The following is a 23,501-nucleotide window of genomic DNA, read 5'->3' as shown; positions in this document are numbered from 1 at the left end:
TTGTTACGAAGGCCATTAGAAAATCCTTCCACATATTATTAAAGTCGCGGCAGTTCCATGTACGGAACCATTTGATTGCGCTTCCTCTGAGTCTTCTCATGGCTACCTGCCATTTGTCCTCCGTCCAGATTTTTTCTTTCCGAAAATGTTCCTTCAAACAGAGAAGCCAATCTAATGCTTCATCCTTATCTCCATGGAAGAGTGGCACTTCCATCTCGTTCTTTTCCTCCATAGCCCAAGCTCTGATACCAATTTGTTAGAATTTGGATATCCACACAGATGCAAGTGACAACCACACAAGTATATCTATGAAGAACTTTCTGTTGTCAAATCTATTCTCTTGATCTCTTGATCTATTTGATCTACTTGATCTCTTGATCTACATTTCATACAAACTATCAAAGGCTATTTATAAGCTATAAAACTGACCAACATAACTCCACACATAACACCCTCATTACTTTATAACTGACATAACTGACTCATTAATATTCTAACTGACATAACTGACTCATTAATATTCTAACTGACATAACTTCAAACTCATTAATGTCCACTAACACAAACCTAAGGACATGACTCTTCACCAGAAAACTCTTCACAATTCTATTTTCTATTTTCTGTTTTATCTCATTAAAATTTAACCCAACATTTTTTGGCACAGCTTGATGTCTTTTCCCATTGGAGAGATGGCATCACATAATGAGAAAAGCTTGTTGAAGAGTAGAACAACTGCTAATAAAACATTGAGTGGAAGAGAAGAGCAGAAGCATGAGTGCACGTGGACAAGTCTCCCAGATGATATCATGGAACTGATTACGAAGCGTTTGTGCCTAAAAGATTGCCTTGGATTGCGTGAAATATGCACCCCTTGGAGGGATTTCGTTGCTAATGCCATTGCAAACAAGCATTGCCTCCCATTGCCTGAACTGCCATTGCTTGTCCTCAAATATAACGAATCATCCACAGTTTTCAGCTTGAGGACAGAACGTCTACTTTATCCCAAAAGACCATTAATTGACACAATGCAGACCATTCAAGGCTCAGTTGAAGGATGGATGATTGTGAGTGAATATTCTAACGTGGGTAGTCCTAGTCCAAGTCTAACCATTTTCTTCTTCAACCCAGTAACTAAAGCTAGAGTCTTTGTCCCATCAGTGTTAAATTTACCATCCAACTCTCCCCTTCAAGCTGCTAAGTTGTTGATTAGAAAAATGGTGGCCTCCTCCAAACCCGATTGCTTGGATTGTTTTTTGATTGGTCTCTTCAATGATTGTTGTCACATTAAATTTTGTAGACTTTCTGGACTACAATTGAAGCCGATAAGGATACAAGGGTTCATTTTAAGGATGTGGAAATTATTGACACGAAATTGTATGCTAGAACTTCTAATTCCATATTGGTTTGGGATTTGCAAGAGTCAAGTGACAACCCCCCAAAGCCTAAAGTATTAGCTATGCTTCCACCGAGGCCACCACCAGTATCGATTGTAACTGGTAACCAACGTTTTTACAGGGGTAAAGTCTTCCCCTGCCTAGTCAAAGATGATGCATTAGGAGAATTATTCCTCATTTACATGTTCTTTAACTGTGTTTATGAAACACGACATGTTGGTTATTTGAACATTGTCACTAAATGTGTTGCCCCGCCTGAGATGACCAGAGTTGAAGTATTCAAGTTGAAGACAAGTAATGAAACTAATCAGTGGATCAAGGTTGATAATATGGGGGACCGCGTGTTGTTTGTTGGCGGTATCAAGTGCATGGTAATGTCAAGGGCAGCACTTAATAGAACTGAAGAGTTAATTAAAGAAAATATTATTTATTTTGCTTTTAGTTATGCATGTGCTGCAGACACAAGGGCAGGCATTCAATTGGGGATTATTTGCTTGACTGATAACAGCATCAAATATTTCAGTCTGGCGAAATCAAGTCCTTGCCCTTTTCCTTTTTGGTTTGTACCAAGTGTTTGATAATTCACTTCATATGTGTAATGCTATGAATAGATTACTATTTATTTTTGTGACTTGTATTTTCTGTTTTCTTTTCTATTCAAGACATTTTTATGTTTCTGATCACTTATGCTACTTAGTCTGTTATGGTTTAAAATTGTTTTTGTTAAACTCAGAGAAATTGGGATAAAACCTTATGTTCTCCTTTGGAGAATTCTCATTTAAATAGTATGATATAATTACACAATCATAACTATACAATCATAACCTACAGCTAGCTAATTAATTAAGGATATAATTACACAATCATAACCTACAGCTGGCTAATTAATTAAGGATATAATTACAAATCATAACCTACAACTGGCTAATTAATTAAGGATATAATTACAAATCTACACAAATAATGCCAAATATTCTGCTCATCAATTCTATTGACAGTTTCAGCTGAGGCATGCAGCATTTGAACAGAGTCATCCGAGACTCTAAAAAGTCATTCTCCATGCATTTGGTATATTTGGCATCCCCTGCTTCTCTTTTTATTTAATTTTTCCTTTACTTTCTGTTGACTTCAATTTCCTGTTACATGACTATAGAATTTGACTGCAATGCCAATAGTGTTGATCTCAAACAAAGTATTTAGTCAATTTCTTGGGTTTGTAAATAATGCAAGCATTGCCAACTTTAGTTGCATAGTTGCAGGTCTTTCTTTTTGGGACTACTCTTCATTTTCCTATGCTATTATACAAGGTGTGTCTACATGTACGAGAAGAAACCAAACAATGCTTCGTAAAGGATGGTGTTTGCATGACTGAATAGTAATAATAATTTATATACTTACATCATAGTAGTTAATTGCGCCGCAATAGCGCCACGAGCCGTGCCGTAAGGGCATTGCGGTGCCTCGTTGTAAGAAAATGTGTCATGCCACACCGGAACGCAATAGCGGCTATTGCGATCGCATTTGCAGCCATATTGCTGTCGTAAGGCAAAATGTCAATTTTGTCCTAATTTAAATGTGTATCAAAAAAAATTTAAGGATTTTTTAGTCTATCTGTGTCTCTCTATGTCACTTCTACTATTTCTGCCTTTAAAAATATTTATTTTTGTCATTATTTCTGTCATATATCTATTCCGCTATTTGCATAACCGCAACCCGCTATAACGCTATAGCGTTTTTTGAGGTTGGCCGCAATCCGCATTTGATAACTATGACTTACATTGATAAAATGATCGTCAATCGTCTATTGTCATCAATGTAATAAGGTTGAGTAATCAAGTCTATATATGTTTTTAGTTTTTTTATTGGCAAAAAAACGTAAATATTGCTTTGTTAATAAATATTTATAAAAATATAATCATTTTACAACTAAATACAGATCTAGTACATTCAAATACACTCAAAATTGGACATGAGTGATTACGCTCATAAGCATGCATGATCCAGGAAAGAGACATGTGATTTAGGAGAAGAGACAAATTTAACATAAACGTGACCTAAAAAATAGACAGGCAACATTCGGTGGGGCGTGACCGAAAACTTACAAGAATGATTTGACAGAAAAAGTTACAGGGGAGCTCCAACTCGCACATGAATTCACATTTTCATATGCCAGAGTACCTTCTTTTTTTATTTAATGAAACATTCAACTTTCATTGCTCGCTATTTTTTTATTTCAACGGGTGACGTGAAACATTAGCATTTCAACTGGCCAAGTTTCTAATTTTTATTCTTCTTTTATACATAGGGTATGAACTGGAGACTATTCAACAATTTTCTTTTTTCCTTTTAGTCATATTCCACACCATTTCATTTATGACACCACCTTCCCTGCCCTCACCTGTCGCTCTCACAATTTTTTTTAGAAAAAAAAAACATAAATCATAAATTAAGAAAAATAAGGTTTAGAAAATATTTGAATGATTTTTCTTTTTTCCTTCTTGAAACAGAAATTATGGTATAATTATGTCGGGCCATAGGGTTTATACCATAATTAAACCATAATTTCTGTTTCAAGAAAGAAAAAAGAAAAATCATTCCAATATTCTCTAAACCTTATTTTTCTTAATTTATGATTTATGTTTTTTTTTTCTAAAAAAAATTGTGAGAGCGACAGGTGAGGGCAGGGAAGGTGGTGTCATAAATGAAATGGTGTGGAATATGACTAAAAGGAAAAAAGAAAATTGTTGAATAGTCTCCGGTTCATACCCTAACATGTATAAAAGAAGAATAAAAATTAGAAACTTGGCCAGTTGAATTGCTAATGTTTCACGTCACCCGTTGAAATAAAAAAATAGCGAGCAATGAAAGTTAAATGTTTCATTAAATTAAAAAAGAAGGTACTCTGGCATATGAAAATGTGAATTCATGTGCGAGTTGGAGCTCCCCTGTAACTTTTTCTGTCAAATCATTCTTGTAAGTTTTCGGTCACGCCCCACCGAATGTTGCTTGTCTATTTTTTGGGTCACGTCTTATGTTAAGTTTGTCTCTTCTCCTAAATCACATGTCTCTTTCTTGGATCATGCCTGCTTATGAGCATAATCACTCATGTCCAGTTTTGAGTGTATTTGAATGTATTAGATCTGTATTTAGTTGTAAAATGATTATATTTTCATAAATATTTATCAACAAAGCAATATTTACGTTTTTTTGCCAATAAAAAAAACTAAAAACATATATAGACTTGATTACTCAACCTTATTACATTGATGACAATAGACGATTGACGATCATTTTATCAATGTAAGTATATAAATTATTATTACTATTCAGTCATGCAAACACCATCCTTTACGAAGCATTGTTTGGTTTCTTCTCGTACATGATGTGGACACACCTTGTATAATAGCATAGGAAAATGAAGAGTAGTCCCAAAAAGAAAGACCTGCAACTATGAAACTAAAGTTGGCAATGCTTGCATTATTTACAAACCCAAGAAATTGACTAAATACTTTGTTTGAGATCAACACTATTGGCATTGCAGTCAAATTCTATAGTCATGTAACAGGAAATTGAAGTCAACAGAAAGTAAAGGAAAAATTAAATAAAAAGAGAAGCAGGGGATGCCAAATAAACCAAATGCATGGAGAATGACTTTTTAGAGTCTCGGATGACTCTGTTCAAATGCTGCATGCCTCAGCTGAAACAATTTTAAACCATAACAGACTGGGTAGCATAAGTGATCCGAAACATAAAAATGTCTTGAATAGAAAAGAAAACAGAAAATACAAGTCATAAAAACAAATAGTAATCAATTCATAGCATTACACATATGAAGTGAATTATCAAACACTTGGTACAAACCAAAAAGGAAAAGGGCAAGTACTTGATTTCGCCAGACTGAAATATTTGATGCTGTTATCAGTCAAGCAAATACTCCCCAATTGAATGCCCACCCTTGTGTCTGCAGCACATGCATAACTAAAAGCAAAATAAATAATATTTTCTTTAATTAACTCTTCAGTTCTATTAAGTGCTGCCCTTGACATTACCATGCACTTGATACCGCCAACAAACAACACGCGGCCCCCATATTATCAACCTTGATCCACTGATTAGTTTCATTACTTGTCTTCAACTTGAATACTTCAACTCTGGTCATCTCAGGCGGGGCAACACATTTAGTGACAATGTTCAAATAACCAACATGTCGTGTTTCATAAACACAGTTAAAGAACATGTAAATGAGGAATAATTCTCCTAATGCATCATCTTTGACTAGGCAGGGGAAGACTTTACCCCTGTAAAAACGTTGGTTACCAGTTACAATCGATACTGGTGGTGGCCTCGGTGGAAGCATAGCTAATACTTTAGGCTTTGGGGGGTTGTCACTTGACTCTTGCAAATCCCAAACCAATATGGAATTAGAAGTTCTAGCATACATATTCGTATCAATAATTTCCACATCCTTAAAATGAACCCTTGTATCCTTATCGGCTTCAATTGTAGTCCAGAAAGTCTACAAAATTTAATGTGACAACAATCATTGAAGAGACCAATCAAAAAACAATCCAAGCAATCGGGTTTGGAGGAGGCCACCATTTTTCTAATCAACAACTTAGCAGCTTGAAGGGGAGAGTTGGATGGTAAATTTAACACTGATGGGACAAAGACTCTAGCTTTAGTTACTGGGTTGAAGAAGAAAATGGTTAGACTTGGACTAGGACTACCCACGTTAGAATATTCACTCACAATCATCCATCCTTCAACTGAGCCTTGAATGGTCTGCATTGTGTCAATTAATGGTCTTTTGGGATAAAGTAGACGTTCTGTCCTCAAGCTGAAAACTGTGGATGATTCGTTATATTTGAGGACAAGCAATGGCAGTTCAGGCAATGGGAGGCAATGCTTGTTTGCAATGGCATTAGCAACGAAATCCCTCCAAGGGGTGCATATTTCACGCAATCCAAGGCAATCTTTTAGGCACAAACGCTTCGTAATCAGTTCCATGATATCATCTGGGAGACTTGTCCACGTGCACTCATGCTTCTGCTCTTCTCTTCCACTCAATGTCTTATTAGAAGTTGTTCTACTCTTCAACAAGCTTTTCTCATTATGTGATGCCATCTCTCCAATGGGAAAATACATCAAGCTGTGCCAAAAAAATATTGTATCTTTGTCTTAACTTAAGAACTTTGTTAAAATCAAAATTGACCAAAAAATATAAAAAGGCAAAACCTTTCAAAAATATTGAGGAAGGAGAGAGCCATGAAAAACAACCGCAGTGCAGAACACCTAGAATGTTCAGACTGGAACAAGAAGGCTTCTTCAGATTAAGAGTGACATTCTTTTTTAGGTTATTTGAATTTGAACGAAAACAAACCTATGTGATATCTGTGACTCCTAGGGTTTTTTATTTGGAGTGAAATTTGGAAAATAACTTCCTGTTATATCTGTTACTGGATCAATTTCTATGGCTACAAGAATAATATCAAACATAACCCAATCAATTACAGTGGTTTGATATACCAAAATCAATGACTAAAATTGAAAAAAAAAACTATTATTCTTATAATGGTATAAATTGATTTAGATCCTATATTAAATTAGGAAAAAGTACGGAAAATAAGATGTAGAATGCAAAGAAAAATTAAAATCAAAATTGACCAAAAAATACAAGAAAGAAAAACCTTGCAAATTGCAAATATGCTTTTAATGGAGAAAATATAAATAATAAGAAAATAATTAAGAAAAAAAGTACCTCAAAACACCAGGAAGGAAGGAGGGAGCCTTAAAAAACAAGCAGAGTAGAACACCTATATATAGTAATGTTTATAGTGGAACCAGAAGGCTTCTACAATTTAGAATATACGATTTTTTATTTTATTTTTTGGATATTTGAATTTGAACCAAAACAAATCTATATGATATCTATGACCCACTAACTCCTATTGTGTGTATATGGAATGAAATTAGGAAAATAACTTCCGATTATATATCTCACATATTAATTATGAAAGAATAATAGAAGAATCCGTTTATAATTTTTTTTTTTTTTACAAATTTCATTGAATATAATTGGTCATACATTCGCATAAAAATTGAGTGCAAAATCTATTATTTTTACACCGATATAAATTAATCATATCCCTATATTAAATTAGAAAAAAAAATCTGTTGTAGATGTCAATGGGCTTAAAACCTTTTTTGTTTTGTTAAATAAAAAAAATAATTTATTTTTTTGTATTCACTTAATTATTAAAAGAATGATATTTTACTCCATCGAATTACAGTTTTCACCCTTATTAATATATTTTAAAACAATACATATTTATGCAATAATATTGATTGTAAATTTGTAATCACCGCTTTTGTTCAATTTAAAATATACTTCCGAATAATTAATGTTAATAATATAGGAAAATAATCTCATAATATCTTCATTATATTTTAGAATAATTTAGAGCATCTTACATAATCCCTTAAGAAATTTTTTATTATTATTTGATCATTAATTTCGTTAAAGATGACATCATATTTACCAATAAAGACAAAAGATGACATGCATCATAAAGTATTATATCAAATTATCAATACATATTTCATTCTTGTAATTTCTATCGTTAAATAGTCATCAACACCAAGATCTACATCACCAAAAAGGCTCGCCCAATAAAACGGCTAGTAACCATGTTCAATAGAATGACACTTTGGGATTTAATTAAGCTGAAAGTATTTTCAGAGGATCTTTAAGGATTTCTTTTCTTATTTACAAATATGTTATAATTTATCTCTTTTTCTATAAACCAGGGAATTAAATTTTTTATCTTTTGAATTAAATCATTTCAGATTCTGAAAAGTATTTTCAGAGGATCTTTGAGGATTTCCTTTCTTATTTAAAAATATCTTATAATTTATCTCTTTTTGTATAACCCTGTGAATTAAATTTTTTATCTTTTGAAATAAATCATATCATATATATATATATATATATATATATATATATATATATATATATATATATATATATATATATATATATCAGATTGTTACTGCCAAATAATATTATTATCAATGTCACTACCATATCTTAGTCGTTGATTTTCACCAATCAATGGCTATTATTTTCACAAATCAAACTTGTTAATTAATTATTAATTCGCAATAAATGATGACCGTTAATTGATGGAAATCAAGGGTTAAGATATGGTACTGACATTGGTAATAATATTATTTGATAGTAATAATATCGTAATAATTGAATTAAAATATGGATAAACTTTTTCCTTTTCGTTAATAAACGTTTCTGTTTAAAATCAAAGAAACAGTCGAATTCATTTGAGGTGCAAGTGTTTCTGATTTGGGTAAGGGGAATTTATGATATGTTTTAGGCGTGAATGCAATTAAATTCTAATTTATTTTAGGAAAAAGTTTAAGATTCTCACGATTTGTTTCAAAATTATTTAATTCTTCCTCGAGATTGTACTATGATCGAGTTATCTCTTGTCTTGAGAAGATTAGTCCTTGACTTTCGGTTGGGGATATCCTTTGAACAATTTCCAAAAAATAAAAATTTATTTAATTCCTTATATTTTATTTTTTCTATAATCTATTTCAGTTATGATTTTTTCTATTTAGGTCCATCTTTAAATACTAGGTTAATTTATCTATTCTGCCCTAATGAACAAGTAAAAACGTATTCAATAGTTTTTACTATGGAGCTGGCATTTGTTATGGAGTTGGTATAGTCCTCGCAGGACCAAAGTTCTGATATGGAAGATCTTGCATAGTAGGTTATTTACTATGGAGAGCATTGTCCGTTGGGGAGGAGGTTCTGATAGGTGTCCAATATGCAAAATTGACAGCGAAACAATCCTTCATGCATTGAGGGATTGTCTTGAGGTGAAAAATCTATGGGATAAATTGATTTCCTCCACATTTGGGACTGTTTTCTTTGAGGTTGATATGAAGTATTGCCTAGAGATTAATACAAAAGGAATTATGGGGTTAAACTTGCCTTGTAATTGGTTATCAATTTTTTTTTTATCAGTGTGGAAGATTTGGAGCTGGCATAATGAGGTTCGGCATGGGCTACTATCTCGGATTTATCTATAAGGGAACACATAATTAGCAATCTGGTGAGGTAGGTAGGTCAAGCTTTCAATTCTCCTAACAGTCATCGAGTGGGCAAGAGGACTATGGTAGTCAACATTGCGTGGCAGTTTCCGGAAGCTGACAGTGATGGGGTTGCACGTGGAAATCCACTTCTAGCAGCTTGTGGAGGCATTATTCGAAATTCATAAAAGGCTTCGCGTTTAACCTAGGTTCTTGATCAGCTTTCAAAATGGAATTGTGGGGAATCCTTCGTGGATTGGAGCTTGCCTGGAGTGAAGGTTTTCGTCAAATTGAGATTGAAAGTGATTCAAAGAGTTCTATCTTTGTGCTCACCAAGGATAGTGCAGCAGTCCGTGAGGGTCATCTGATCACTTGGATACAGACATGGTTACAAAAAAATTGGAGGGTTAAATTTAGCCATGCTTATAGAGAGGTCAACACGTGCACAGACTAAATGGCTAATTATATCTGTGATGCTAAAGAGGGAGTCCATAAAATTTTATGTGGGGATCCTTCTCCTAGTATTTATTTGTTGTATTTAACTGATCTCTCTTCTATTGGGAGAGATACATACTTTGGTAATAGCTTAGTTTTTTTGTTTGTTTTGTTTCGGGCTTTAGTCCTTTCAATTACAAAAAAAAAAAAAAAAAAGCAAAAATTAACAAAAAGCAAGAACTTGAAGTGATGGACATGCAATAGGAAACCGAACAAGCTAATAAGGTAGATGATCAATATAAATAAAAGATGTTTTGTTTATCGTACTAAGTTTGAATGCTGGAAAAAAAATTAAAATTGAGATGATCACTATTATGTTTTTGGGAACTCTTGCAATTTAACTAAGTTATGATTAGATAGTATAAATTTTTTAATTTTTTTGTAAAATATAAATAAAATTATTATTGATGCTCTATTTCCATTTTTTTATTATTTTCAAATTTTGTTTTTTAAATAAGTAGAATTAAAATAAAATAAAAAATTTATCAATTTCAATTATAATAATTTTTTCTTTAGCAACCATCTATATATATATATATATTAACAATGATACACTCAAATACACTGATGGACAAACATAAGACACATATTATGACAAATATACAAGATGCATCTGGATGATATTTTAAAGGGTAATATTTCTCTCAAGTTGCATAAGAGAGAAATATTTGCCTACACTCACATACAATTGTGGAGCCTACTAAGAGAGAAAAAAAAAATAACTCAATTATCAATGTGACTATGTGAGTACGTAGGAAAATATTTCTCTCTTATGCAACTGCATAGAAATATTACCCTATTTTAAATGAACACATTATTTTTTTCAATGGCTTGTTCAGTTCCATAATGGGATCACATCAAATATTTTCTTTTTCTTTTTGTGGATTTTTTTAATTATTGCAAGGGAAAAATTAAAAAAAAAAATGTTTACTATTTGATTATGGTTATACTTACAATTACTTTTTCTTTAAACCATTTTTGTTATGGTTAAATTAAAATTAAATTAACAGTTACAAGTTAAAGTCATTGATTTGATTGATCCAACGGTCGTAAGGAAAAAGTGGAGATAAGTGTAACCTATCCCTTAATATTTTATCACCTACACCCTTGTAATTCTCTTTTTTAATTACTTATCTCCCATTTGTTATTTTATTATTTGCAGGCACAAAATGAAAAGAATAGCTCAATATTTAATGGTGTTAAGGGTGAATTTAGATGAAAAAAATCACAGAAAATATAAGTCATTAACAAATAGAAAAAATATTTGTCCTTATAAATAACAGTCATTTTAGTTAAAATTATCATTTTTTATTTAATATTTAAATCAACAAAAAACCTCACACTTTCTCTCACCGTATGTAACTTTTTCTTTCACTATAAAACGCAATACTTTTGACGAAAATGACACATTCTATATTATTTAAAGGGGCAAACATTAAATATTCCTAAAAAAATACAGGAATTTAAATAATTTTGAAACAAACCTACCGGGGTTTTGATCTTTTCTCTTAATTTTTGTTGTGTATTCACTTATTTATTTAAACCGAGAAATATTTCTGCAGTTACTGCAGATAAGTTATCTGCATTTATTTTTAAAACGACGTCGTTTTGGGATTGAAATATTAAAAAATTATAATTATTAAGACTATAATAACCCAAAAATAAATTAAAATTACAAAAGTACCATAATTTCCATCCCAAAACAACGTCGTATTGGACAAACTGCAGATAACATATTTGCAGTAACTACAGAAAAAGCGAACCCTTATTTAAAACACATTCCTTTTCTAAAAAACTATCCTTTTGCACTTGCAACTTATTAATATATTTCAACACATTACACCTATGTTTAAAATATATAAAAAATATCTCATAACATTTTAATTATATCTTAGAAAATGAACAAAAAATAATAGTTGTATCTTATTAGAATATTATTGAGTATCTGAAATGATTTTTTAGGAATATTTTCTTAATATATTAACATTTGATAACTTATTTCATTTTTTTAATTAGAATTTGTTGTTTAATATCAATATAAATAGATATTCATTTAGTTCATGTATATATATATATATATATATATATATATATATATATATTGATTTAGATCTGTAACAAATGTAAAACATGGTTCCTCAGCATTCCAAATGCGCCGGAAGAACAGTGGCCCGTTCTTATGCCTTCTATTTACCAGAACAAACAAAAAGTTAAGACATATATAAACTTGATTACTCAACCTTATTACGTTGAGAAAAATTTAGTGACGTTGTTGATGTTGGATGACAATAGACAATTGACTATCATTTCTTCAATATAACTTACTATTACTACTCTGTCATAAAAAGACCATCATTTATGGAATGTTGTTCGGTTTCTTCCGGTACACGTGAACACTCCTTGGTATACCAATTTCTTTCAACCTATCCTTAGCTATGGTTTATATTTCGCATGTTAATTAAAGTCATTGTTAACCGAGTCAGCAAAAAAGCAACTGAAGGTCTTATTATAAATCAAGTGACTTATAAGAGTGACAATGAGCTGAATATAATATAGACAAGAGCCTACACCGGATGATTAGGATAAAACACTGTGTCAATTCTCCTTCCTTCTCTTTTGGTTTGCGATTTGTTTATGAGTGATTCAACAATATTTGGCATGAAAAACAGCAAAAGTAAATGAAGACGAGTAGTCCAAAAAAGAAAGACCAGCAACAATGCAACTAAAGTTGGCAATGCTTTTATTATTTACACACCATGAAATTGACTAAATCCTTAATATGCGATTAACACTGTAGGCTTTGCAGATATATACCGTACCGTTGGGGATGCCAAATATACCAACTGCATGGAGAATGGCTTTTAAAGTCTCCGATGACTCTCTTCATATGCTGCATGCTCTCTGGCTAAAACACTTTAACCTAATTGATCCGCAACATAAATATGTCTTGAATAGAAGAGAAAGCCAATAACCAAGCAGAAAATACATGTCAAAAATAAATAGTAATCAATTCATAGCATTACACTTATGGAAGTGTCAACAGTGAATTATTAAACACTTGGTACAAACCAACTAAGATTAGGGGGAAAAGGACTTGATTTAACCAGAGAAAAATATTTATATTTGATGCTGTTATCAGTCAAGCTAATCATCCCCAATCGAAAGACTACCCTTGGGTTTGCAGGACAATGAAATTCAACAATAAAATAGATACTATTTCCCGCAATTAACTCTTCAGTGCTGTTAAGTGCGGCCCTTGACATTACCAAGCACTTGTTACCGCCAAGAAACATCACACGATCACCCAAGTTATCAACCTTGATCCACTGATTTGTTTCATTACTTGTGTTCAACTTGAATACATCAACTCTGGTAATCGTAGGTGGGGTAACATATTGCATGACGAGGTTCATATAGCCAACATTATGTGTTTCATAAGCTGAGTTACAGAACATGTAAATGAGGAATAACTCTCCGATTGCATCATCTTTGGCTAAGAAGATGAGTAAATTACCCCTGTCAAATCGTATGTTACCAAATAATCTTGATACTGGTGGTGGCACTTGTGGGACTGGGATCATAGCTAATACTTTGGGCTTTGGAGGTTCATCACTGAAATCTTGCAGATCAAAAACCAGAATGGTATTCAAGGATCTGTCAGTTCTAGCATACAATTTAGTATCAATAATTTCCACATCAATAAAATGAACCCCTGAATCCTTATCTGCTTCAATTGTAGACCATGACTCGACAGAAATTCTACAAAATGCAATGTGACAATAATCATCAAAGAGACCAACCAAAAAACAACCAGAACAATCGGGTCTGGAGGAGGCCACCATTTTTCCCAATAACAAATTATCTTGACGGGGAGAGTTGGATGGAAAGTTCAACATTGATGGGACAAAGACTCTAGCATTTGTCACTGGATTGAAGAAAAAGATATTTAGACTAGCCACGTTAACATATTCACTCACAATCATCCATCCTTCAACTGAGCCATGAAAGGTCTGCATATTCTTAAATAGTGGTGTTTTGGGACAAAGTAGACGTTCTGTCCTCAAGTTGAAAAATGTGTATGATTCATGAGAGTTGAGGACAACCAGTGGCAGTTCAGGTAAAGGGTGGCAATGTTTGTTTAAAATGGCATTAGCAACTGTAGCCCTCCAAGGGGAGCATATTGCACGCAATCCAAGGTAATCTTTGAGGCTCAAACGCTTCATAATCAGTTCCAGGACATCATCTGGAAGATTTGCCCATCTGCTGTTACGTTTCTTCTCTTCTTTTACACTCAGATTGTTTTCTTTGCTGTTGCTCTCTCTGATTAGTGTGCTTTCAGCTTGTTCCATTTGCGTGCTATCAACACAGTGAGTTTGTGCTAAGAGTGATGAACATGCAGAACTTTCTTCGCTATGTGATGTCATCTTTCTAAAGAGAAAAGATATCAGACCAACCAAAAAATCTCTGTTACAACCAACAGAGAAAAACGTAAAACCAAATACTCTTAGGTCCACAATCACTCAAAGTTGAAACTATAGAATTAACAGAAAAATTAAAATCAAAATTGACCCCAGAAAAAGAAAGAAAGAAAAACCTGATATGAGTCTAATGAAATAAATATAAATGACAAGGAAATGCACATCACATACATTGGGCGTGGTGGTGCTGGTGCTGGTGCTTCACGCTGGTGCTGGTGCTGCACGGTGGAGAATGTGGCAAGTCGACAAGATACTTCGAAGCCAAGAACACCCAAGAAAAGGAAAATGAAAAGGGTCTTCAACGGAGTATTCAAGGAAGAAAACCCATTTATCATGACATGAGCAAGATTTCAACTCCGCGGAAGAGAAATCAAACGTGATTCGTATGTGCAAATTGCAAGTGTAATATGAAAACATGAAGGAAGCCGAAAAGCATATACATAATACATATACAAAGAAAGAAAGAGAAAGAATAGAAGGGGTTTAAGGCAAAACGTCGTCGTTTCCAGTTGCAGGAAAATACCTTATTTTGGTGCCGCACGAGGAGTATAAATCCCTAATCTATTATAGTTTAAGGCTTTAATGATTTTAAAGTAAATTTAGATAAGTTATTTATATTTGCTCTCTAAAAGATGTCGTTTTAGATTGAAAAATTAAAAATTATAATGAAAAAGAATACTATAACCCTGAAATAAATTATAATTATAAAAGTATCTTGATTTTCGTCTCAAAACGACATCGTTTTGAGCTCACTGTGGATAAGCTATCTACATTGATTGTAAAAAAGAAGAACCCATAGTTTTATCGTTTAACTATTAAAGAAGGGTTCGTTTTTTCTACAGTTATTGCAAATAAGTTATCTGCAGTAAGCCCAATACGACGTCGTTTTGGGACGGAAATCATGGTATTTTTGTAATTTTAATTTATATCAGGGTTATAATAGTTTTTATATTTATAATTTTTTAAGATTTCAATACCAAAATGACTTCGTTTTAGAAATAAATGCAGATAACTTATCTGCATTAACTGCAGAAATATTTTCCCTATTAAAGAAAATCACAAAAATTGTTGTATTACACTTTGTAGCCTTATTAATATATTTGAATATATTATACCCAATGTTGTTAAAATCAAAATTTTAAATAAAATGGGAGAGGATTAAAAAATCGTAAAAGCCTTTGAAATATTGATAAAATTATTTTGATGACAAAAAATCATAAAAACATAAAATCGTACTGATAAATCAAGATTTTAACAACTATGATTATACCTTAATTTAGATTATTGATTGTAATTGTCTACTAGTTGTTAAATTTAAAAATTATATTTAAGAATAATTAACATAAATAAACATCAATACCTGATAAATCCGAGATGCAAGTATGGGTGACTCTGGTGGTTCCTCTTTGTACGATCGAAGTGGAGGGTGACATGCTTGAAGAGACTCAAGACTCAAGAGTCATGGCATTGTATAAATAATTTTTTTTTTTTTTTTGGATATTATTGTATAAATAAAATTGGATCATAGGAATGAGAATAGCAGGATTTTAATTAAATTCAGTAACGCGGCTAGGGTGTGTCAGTGTACAAAGCTGTTTGAACGTTATGGGAGTTAAGTGAATTGAAATATCTAAGAAGAAAATTTTAACAGTTTACAGCATATGTAGGGCATCTTTGTAGTGTAACACTATGTACAAAAGTAGGGTTGTCAAAGTATATTGATTTATTTCTTAATTTAGATTTCACTTACTAACTACTATTGAATAACATGTTAACGTATCATTTAAATAGTTTAATTATAATTATAATTATAATCTCAAGGGGAAGAAAGTTTGGCTTAAGATAATTTCAACCTTTTACTCTTATCCTTTTTGATTATCAAGGGTTAACAATTTATCAATCAGGAAAAAGAGATCAGGGTGGCTACAGAGTCCAAGGACTTCTTTATTCTCTATCTCACCGACTCTACATAAAGAGTCACAATGCCCTTCTTCAATTGCCTAGTAGTGCACCACTTGTCTTAATTTGATTGGCTTAACTTGTTCAAAGAGACAACACCTGTGAAGAACTTGGAGCACGTGTAATATGTCCCTTGCTTCTCATTAAACAAAGATTAACACTTGAAAGAGAGTTTGTACCCCTTTCTATATATATTAATTATCCTATGTTGATGTTTATTTATTTCGTTAAAGCGTGCAAGAGAAATTCACAAACCACAATCATATACTATGGAAGGCAGTGTAACAGAAGTTCAGAGCTTTCTTCCTTCTATGAATCTCAATTCTGAAGATGGATCTAAAAGAATAGATTGTGAAGAAAAGGAAGAGGGGTTTGTCTCCACAGAGAAAGTTGAAAAGGTGAAAGAAGAGAATCTTGGTGGAGAACACACAGGAAAAGACTCTGCTGCTGAATATGAAGCTAAAGGCAATGGTGGTGGAGGTCTTATTAACAACTTGATTTCCACACTGATCACTCCCTTGAGTCCAAGAACTAGGAAAGATGAAAGTGGAAATGGGGTGTTTAAGTTAGAGGAAGGTGCTGCTGTTGATGGAGGTGATCATGGAGAAAGAGGAGGGGTTGAAAATATTGGAGAGGGAGGACTCATCAGCAATCTGGTTTCTAATTTCTTTCATCAATTTGAAGGTGAAAGTGTGGTGGAAAATGAGAAGGACAATGAAGAAGAGGAAATCATAATTGATGAGAAAATCAAACGAGTGAAGACAGAGAATGGGGCTAATAGTGGCAGTGGAGGCATCATTCATAACATTGTTTCACATTTACCAGCTTCAATCTCAGGTAAACAATCAAAAACTAAATCAGTTAGCATTTTAGTCAATTTTTCAACACAGCAATTTCAACTATAGTGTGTTAGTAATCTCCCACGGCCTTGAATTGAATTATTTTGTTATTTTCTTCCTTACTAATTCAATTAATAGTCAATGTTTTTGAGAGAATATAATGTAGCTTAATCAGAAACTTGGTGATGATTATATTGTATTTTTTTGACATTGCCTTGTTTTGACCAGATGATACGGCTCCCACAGCAGATGAGGCCACTATTTTGATTAACTCTCTTGTTCGTGACTAAGCATAGACAAGACACCAAATTGGGATTCTTTTGCACTGTGTCATGTATTCATTGTTCTGTTCAGTTCTTTTCTTTTCTTTTCTTGTCTTTACTTTTTTTTGAGATTCCTATTGGTTCGTTTTTAATGCTTCTTTAATGTAGAGTATAACTCCGTATAAGTAAGCCTGTCTTGTGCAATGATACTTGAAAATTGCACTGCCTTGTAAAGTTGCATTTTACCTCAAAAGTTTGTAGGTAATCCTTGATCTTTTGGACCCTTCATATTATGTGCGCCATAGTGAACATAAGTTATCTTTTATTATAAATGATCAAAATATAATTTTTGTTTAAAAGAAAATTGACCTATTTTCTTAAGCTGAGGGCGTATCCAACGCTTGAAAAAGCTTTCTTTTCTTTTTATTAGTCTCATTAAAAAAAAAAACTATGTGAAAATTTATATTTTTAATTGGATCACTTTCAAAATGAAACTATAAAAATTAAACTAATTAATATAATGTACGAAAATTACTGACATAAAGTTATTGTTGATGGTGCCAAGTGCCAAAATTTTATCATGCTAGTATATTTATGCAGAACTAATTAATTTTTGTTGAGTTACCAGCTCTTTTCTTATCCAAAGGAAAGAATTTTGAAAACCCACTTAAGCTGTGGTGGGGCGCTAAGGGATAAATTCGCCAACGTATAAAGAGGATTGTTTAAGTAGGAAAAAGAAAGGAAATTTTGCGTTAATATTTTTTCATATAATAAATAATTTTAGTTAATCATTAAAAAAAAAAACTTCGATTACAAATTTTAAAATGCATAAGACCGCTAATTATTAATTGACAAATTAAACTAGCACTTGTTTATCTTTACACTATTAATGAGTTTTAAAGGAGATGGGATGTACAAAAGATAAAAAAGAATACTTGCTTGTTGAACAAAATCTTTTGTTGTACATTTACAATATTTTTCGATTAGTTTACATGTCAACTACTTTTTCTTTTTCTTTTTTGACTAAGTTTTTACTTAAATTAACTCAGTTTGAGATGATAAAAAAAGTTAGGAACATTTTAAGAATGATTTTAAAGAATGAGATTATTTCTCATACTTAAAACATATTTAAATATGCAAGCCGCATCTCCCCGTTCTCCCATATCATGTTGTATTTAGAAAACATTTTTGTTTAAAGGCTTTTTCTCTATAAGTCATTGAGACGAGACAATGAAGTAATTGTTAGTATAAGGTAATTGATTTATTATCCCCTAAAACAATAAAACCGTTACAAATAACTTTTATTTGCATGCATTGTATTAAAGCATATTTTTGTTTTTTTTAATACAAGAACAAATTAATTAATTCTACAAGTGCTAATAATAATTTAATTTATAGTTATATTTAGGGGTGATAAACGAGTCAGGGACCTTTGGCTCGGCTCGTGAAGGCTCAGGCTTACATGCATAATATTGGTTGTTGGAACAAGGCTTGGACTTGTATAAAAGCTCGTTTAGTAAAAAGACCTCAGGCTCCAATTCAAAAGCTCGGTCTTGGAGCCTCTCAGGCTGACCTAGTATATTAATTTTTATTTTTATTTATATTTTTTATACTATTTGTAATAGCCTCTCTTTCATCTCGATCCATTCCACCCCTATTTTATTAGTTAAACAAAATATTTGAATAATTTTGTTCTATATTATGTTGTTTCGATATATATTGAATTTATGAATATTTATGGAATTACTAATGTTGTTGATTGTATATTCTGTTTTGGATAAATTTGTATTGTCTTATTTTTTCTAACATGCTAACAGGCCAAATCAGACTTTTATTTTTTTTGTAAATAAGACAAGTCACAGACCTATAATTATATTCGACACATTTAATCACAGACTTAACCTTTTAAGACCAAAGCTCAGCTCGGCTCGGCCCGTTAACACCCCTAGTTATATTCCCCAATAAAATATTAAGAAAATATTAACAACTAGATTATTAGAAACATTAAAAATCATTTACTCCGAAATTACGATGAAAGGGGGTGCGTCCTCGTATTTCTCATTTGACGTTTGTGGATGATCTCATGTTATTTTTGGACGCTAGTGAACAACAACTCGAAATTATGACGAAGTGTCTTGGATATTGTTTGGTTGAAGGTTTATTTTGAGATTGATGGAAAAGTGTAACTGGATATTGAAAAATACCACGTTTGGTTCAGGTTTTTTCAAAAAATACTAGACAAATAGGATAGATGGGAAAATGACTTTTGTGTTGATTTTTGGATGAAATTCACTGTTACAGAATACCACTTGAGATGTGATATTTTGAGATGACTAGGAAAGTGAAAAAACAGGTGCAAAGTTTCTTCCGAACATAAATTTTGCATATTTAAATAAATTTCCTGGTAATATTTAGGTTAACCAAATAACTTTTTTTTACATTTTCATACCAAACTTACATTTCAACCATTTTCATGTCAATTACGTTTCGCCGGTAAAAAAAATTTCTCGCCAACGAAAGACTGCCTTAATCTCTTTGAAGAGATTTCCGGACAGAAATTAAGTTATGGGTGCAATGCCATTTTCTTCAAATGCAAAGTTGTAAGATTCCTAGAGCCATATGTTGTGAGATTGAGATTTTCACAATGATGCCTTTTTGGCTAGGAAGGCCCGCGATTTTCACTCGAATCCGAACCAATTATGGGCAAAAGTTTTGCATGATAAATATGGAGCTAATAGTAGGGGAGATGGTGAATTTGTGTTTCGAAATGGGGATTCGAATTTATGGAAGAATATGTGTAAACTGTGGAACGAAATGGAGGAATTTTCAACCCGTTGATCTCTGCGTACAAGACACCAAAATGGTTAATTTTCAACCTCATACGACATTTTCACTTTCTCATTGGTTCCTGTTATCACACTCTAATTCTTTTTTCTTTTCTTTTCTTTTTTTAATTTACTTTTTACATTTTCCTTTTCTCGTTTGTGGCACCCTTTTTCCCTTAAATTTAATATCTTTGTATTCTTTATGAATTTACTATCTATTGTGTTTCATTTCATTTGGGTATAGCTGGTTCTGCTAAAATTTTATTCTCTTGAGGTTTACTATTACTTGTGTGTGCTGTTGTCTGTGTGAATGCAATGTGTTCTTGAGTTTTAGTTAAGGACTTAAAAGGGGTTGTTATTTTAGTGGTGAGGGAGGTAAATGTTGTACACCTTCTAATGTTATTCGCTAGTGATGTATGTGAATGAGGATAAAGTTTAGTTTTTAACACTCTAGATTATAAATTGGATCAAGATTTTGATTGATTATTTGTTTCTTTTCTTTACATTTTGAATATATCTTGAGAATAATCTCATAGTTTCATGTTTTGGAGGATTATACTATAAATTTTGATTTCTGGTTTTCCATTGCTGGTTTTCTAGCTGGTGCTTGACTTTAGGTTCTTTTAGTTTTACCTTTTGTCTTCCTGGTTCTTGCATAATAGATGCTTTCCTGTTCTTTAAGAAATGAATTCAGCTTGTCATTTTCTAAGTAAAATCTGGATCAGTTATAATGTTGGAAGTTTCAATACGATGTCTACTAGTTTTGAAACCTGCAAAAATAGAAATGTGTAAAGGGGAGCCAAAGCTTTATTTTATTTTTGTATAATAGAAAATGTATAGATATTCATGATTTATGATTGTTTCTAGCAAAGATAATTTTGGAAATTGTGAGTTCAACTTCTATTTGGGCATACGACCAACAGGAGTAGTTGTCTTTTGTCTTGCCATTGGAATTATTTATAGACGTAGTTGGGTAACTTTCTGAGTTGTTCTCTGATTCATTTCAATCCCTCAATTCATTTGTTTAGTTCTCAGTTGAATAGAGTCAAGTTAATCATGACTCAACCGAACTGGCTCACCCTAGGTTTGATGAGTTGGGAGTTGCTTTCTGATGTGGCTTGCTTTCAAGCCTAGATCTTGCTGATGTTTCCTTTTGATCTTTTTTTTTTGGTTTTGTGTATACTACAGTAACTTTCTGAATACTATTTTTTTTTTTTTTTGTGGTTTTGTTTAAAAAAATTTAATTGCTTGGCGTAGACAGGAAATATACAACATCTTCAATTTTACTTAATAATCTAATTTTAAGCTTTTCTCACTTTTTTCAGGCAAGAGGGTTGAAGAAACACTTGAAGAGGCTCAATGCCCCAAAACATTGGATGCTTGACAAGCTTGGTGGTGCCTTTGTATGAACATTATTCTGAGTTCTCGTGTCAGTAATATTGTTTTACTTGTTTTCATTTGTATTCTCCGTTTGAACTCGTATTAAATTTGTCTGGTTATACAGGCACCAAAACCTTCATATGGACCCCACAAATCAAGAGAGTGCCTGCCTTTGATCCTTATCCTGCGGAACAGACTAAATGTATGCTCTCACATATAGAGAAGTAATTGCCATCTTGATGCAGTGCCACATTCTTGTTGATGGCAAGGTTAGGACAGACACGACATATCCTGCTGGTTTTATGGGTATGTGCATTTAGACTTGAATCTTAGTATCGTATATGGCATTGCTAACATTTTGATATCAAGTTTATTGCTTTGATTGGTTGGAGGACAATGTTGGCAATTTTCCATTATCATTTCTTGTCAATTTGGAAATGTAGTAAGTATTTAGAGAATCCATGTAAGCAGGTTTATGGATCTACTTTTTTGGTAGTGACTATCTTGCCCTAGTCTAATACTTCATAATCTCTGTAATTTTAACTCTAGATATAAAATTGCTCAGTTTTATGAATGGTATATTTGTTCTTTTTCCACTATATAATGTATAACAACTGACTGATCCTTATTGGCACCACTAAAGGAGCTGTGCAGTTGAATGAACTAATTTTGAACTTCTTAAAGTAATATATTGAAAACTTGTTTGAATATATCTCTGATCTGTACACTTTCTCAAAGGACAAGGAATGCTAACAGGAAATGATTATTTATACAATAATCTCCTTATTACTATATCCTTGTTTCATTGCACATGCTTGTTATCATGTTAGTCTTGTAGATTTCTTTATAGTGATTTTATAATCTCTCTTCCCTCCCAACTTTTTGCAGTTTAAGCTTTGCAAGGTTCGATCTGTTCAGTTTGGGCACAAAGGGATACCCTATCTGAACACCTACGACGGCCGCATCATCCGCTATCCTGATCCCCTAATTAAGGCTAATGACACTTAAAAACTAGATTTGGAACTTAACAAGATAACTGATTTCATCAAATTTGATGTGGGGAATGTTGTTATGGTTACTGGAGGAAGGAACAGAGGTAGAGTTGGTATAATCAAGAGCAGGGAGAAGCACAAGGGAAGTTTTGAGACAATACATGTGCAGGATGCCACTGGTCATGAGTTTAAATGTCTTCATTATTGGCAAAGGAACAAAGCCTTGGGTGTCTCTTCCCAAAGGCCGAGGTATCAAATTGTCTATCATTGAGGAAGCTAGAAAGAGGCTTGCTGCTCAACAGGAGGCAGCTGCATAAATTTGATTACATAATATTTGCGGCTGAACATGAGAGTAGTAGTTTTGTTTCCATTTTAGTATCACAATTTTGGACTAGCCTTCATGTGAGTTCTCAATAGGTTAACTTTTGGCCATGTTGGGTGTTGCCTTGCTAACAGTTATGCAAGTAAGCGCCCAAGTATACGTGACAACAAGTAATATAGGGCGTATTTGAGACCCCAATATCGTTCCCACAAGATTTTTTGGCGTTTTTGACTTGACTAAAATTTGCAATTGCTAAAAATGAATCTAATCTAAAAAGAGAATAAAAATAAAAATAAAACAAAAGCAAAACTAATATAAAATAGCACTGACCACATTACTCTATTTTTTATAATTTTTTGAATTAATTTCTTGAGCTAGAGGATGAAAAATAGTAGGACAACAATTTGAGTATCTAATGTAAAAAGATTTTTTAGATGACAAA

At 32.5% G+C, this 23,501-nt stretch overlaps 3 protein-coding genes and 1 pseudogene across 3 annotated transcripts; 2 read left to right on the top strand and 2 right to left on the bottom strand.

Annotated features, from left to right (window-relative positions):
- Nucleotides 1–689: 689 nt before the first annotated feature.
- Nucleotides 690–1,892, top strand: LOC133292195 (uncharacterized). Its single transcript, XM_061490572.1, has 3 exons — nt 690–1,127; nt 1,298–1,765; nt 1,854–1,892. The coding sequence occupies exons 1-3, from the start codon at nt 690–692 to the stop codon at nt 1,890–1,892; spliced, it is 945 nt and encodes a 314-aa protein (XP_061346556.1).
- Nucleotides 1,893–5,439: 3,547 nt separating this feature from the next.
- On the bottom strand, nt 5,440–6,518 carry LOC133292194 (uncharacterized). Its single transcript, XM_061490570.1, has 2 exons — nt 6,081–6,518; nt 5,440–5,910 (listed from the first exon to the last, which is right to left on the bottom strand). The coding sequence occupies exons 1-2, from the start codon at nt 6,516–6,518 to the stop codon at nt 5,440–5,442; spliced, it is 909 nt and encodes a 302-aa protein (XP_061346554.1).
- Nucleotides 6,519–13,051: 6,533 nt separating this feature from the next.
- On the bottom strand, nt 13,052–14,425 carry LOC133292193 (uncharacterized). The gene has a single exon (XM_061490569.1). The coding sequence runs from the start codon at nt 14,423–14,425 to the stop codon at nt 13,052–13,054; it is 1,374 nt and encodes a 457-aa protein (XP_061346553.1).
- Nucleotides 14,426–21,724: 7,299 nt separating this feature from the next.
- On the top strand, nt 21,725–23,054 carry LOC133292189 (small ribosomal subunit protein eS4-like; annotated as a pseudogene).
- Nucleotides 23,055–23,501: the final 447 nt, after the last annotated feature.

Source organism: Gastrolobium bilobum, unplaced genomic scaffold, assembly GCF_033153095.1.
Source record: "Gastrolobium bilobum isolate Gb01-03AN ecotype WA unplaced genomic scaffold, APGP_CSIRO_Gbil_v1 utg131450, whole genome shotgun sequence".
Taxonomy (NCBI): domain Eukaryota; kingdom Viridiplantae; phylum Streptophyta; class Magnoliopsida; order Fabales; family Fabaceae; genus Gastrolobium; species Gastrolobium bilobum.
The sequence above is the reverse complement of the archived record's forward strand: the minus strand, read 5'-3'. Positions and strand labels throughout refer to the sequence as shown.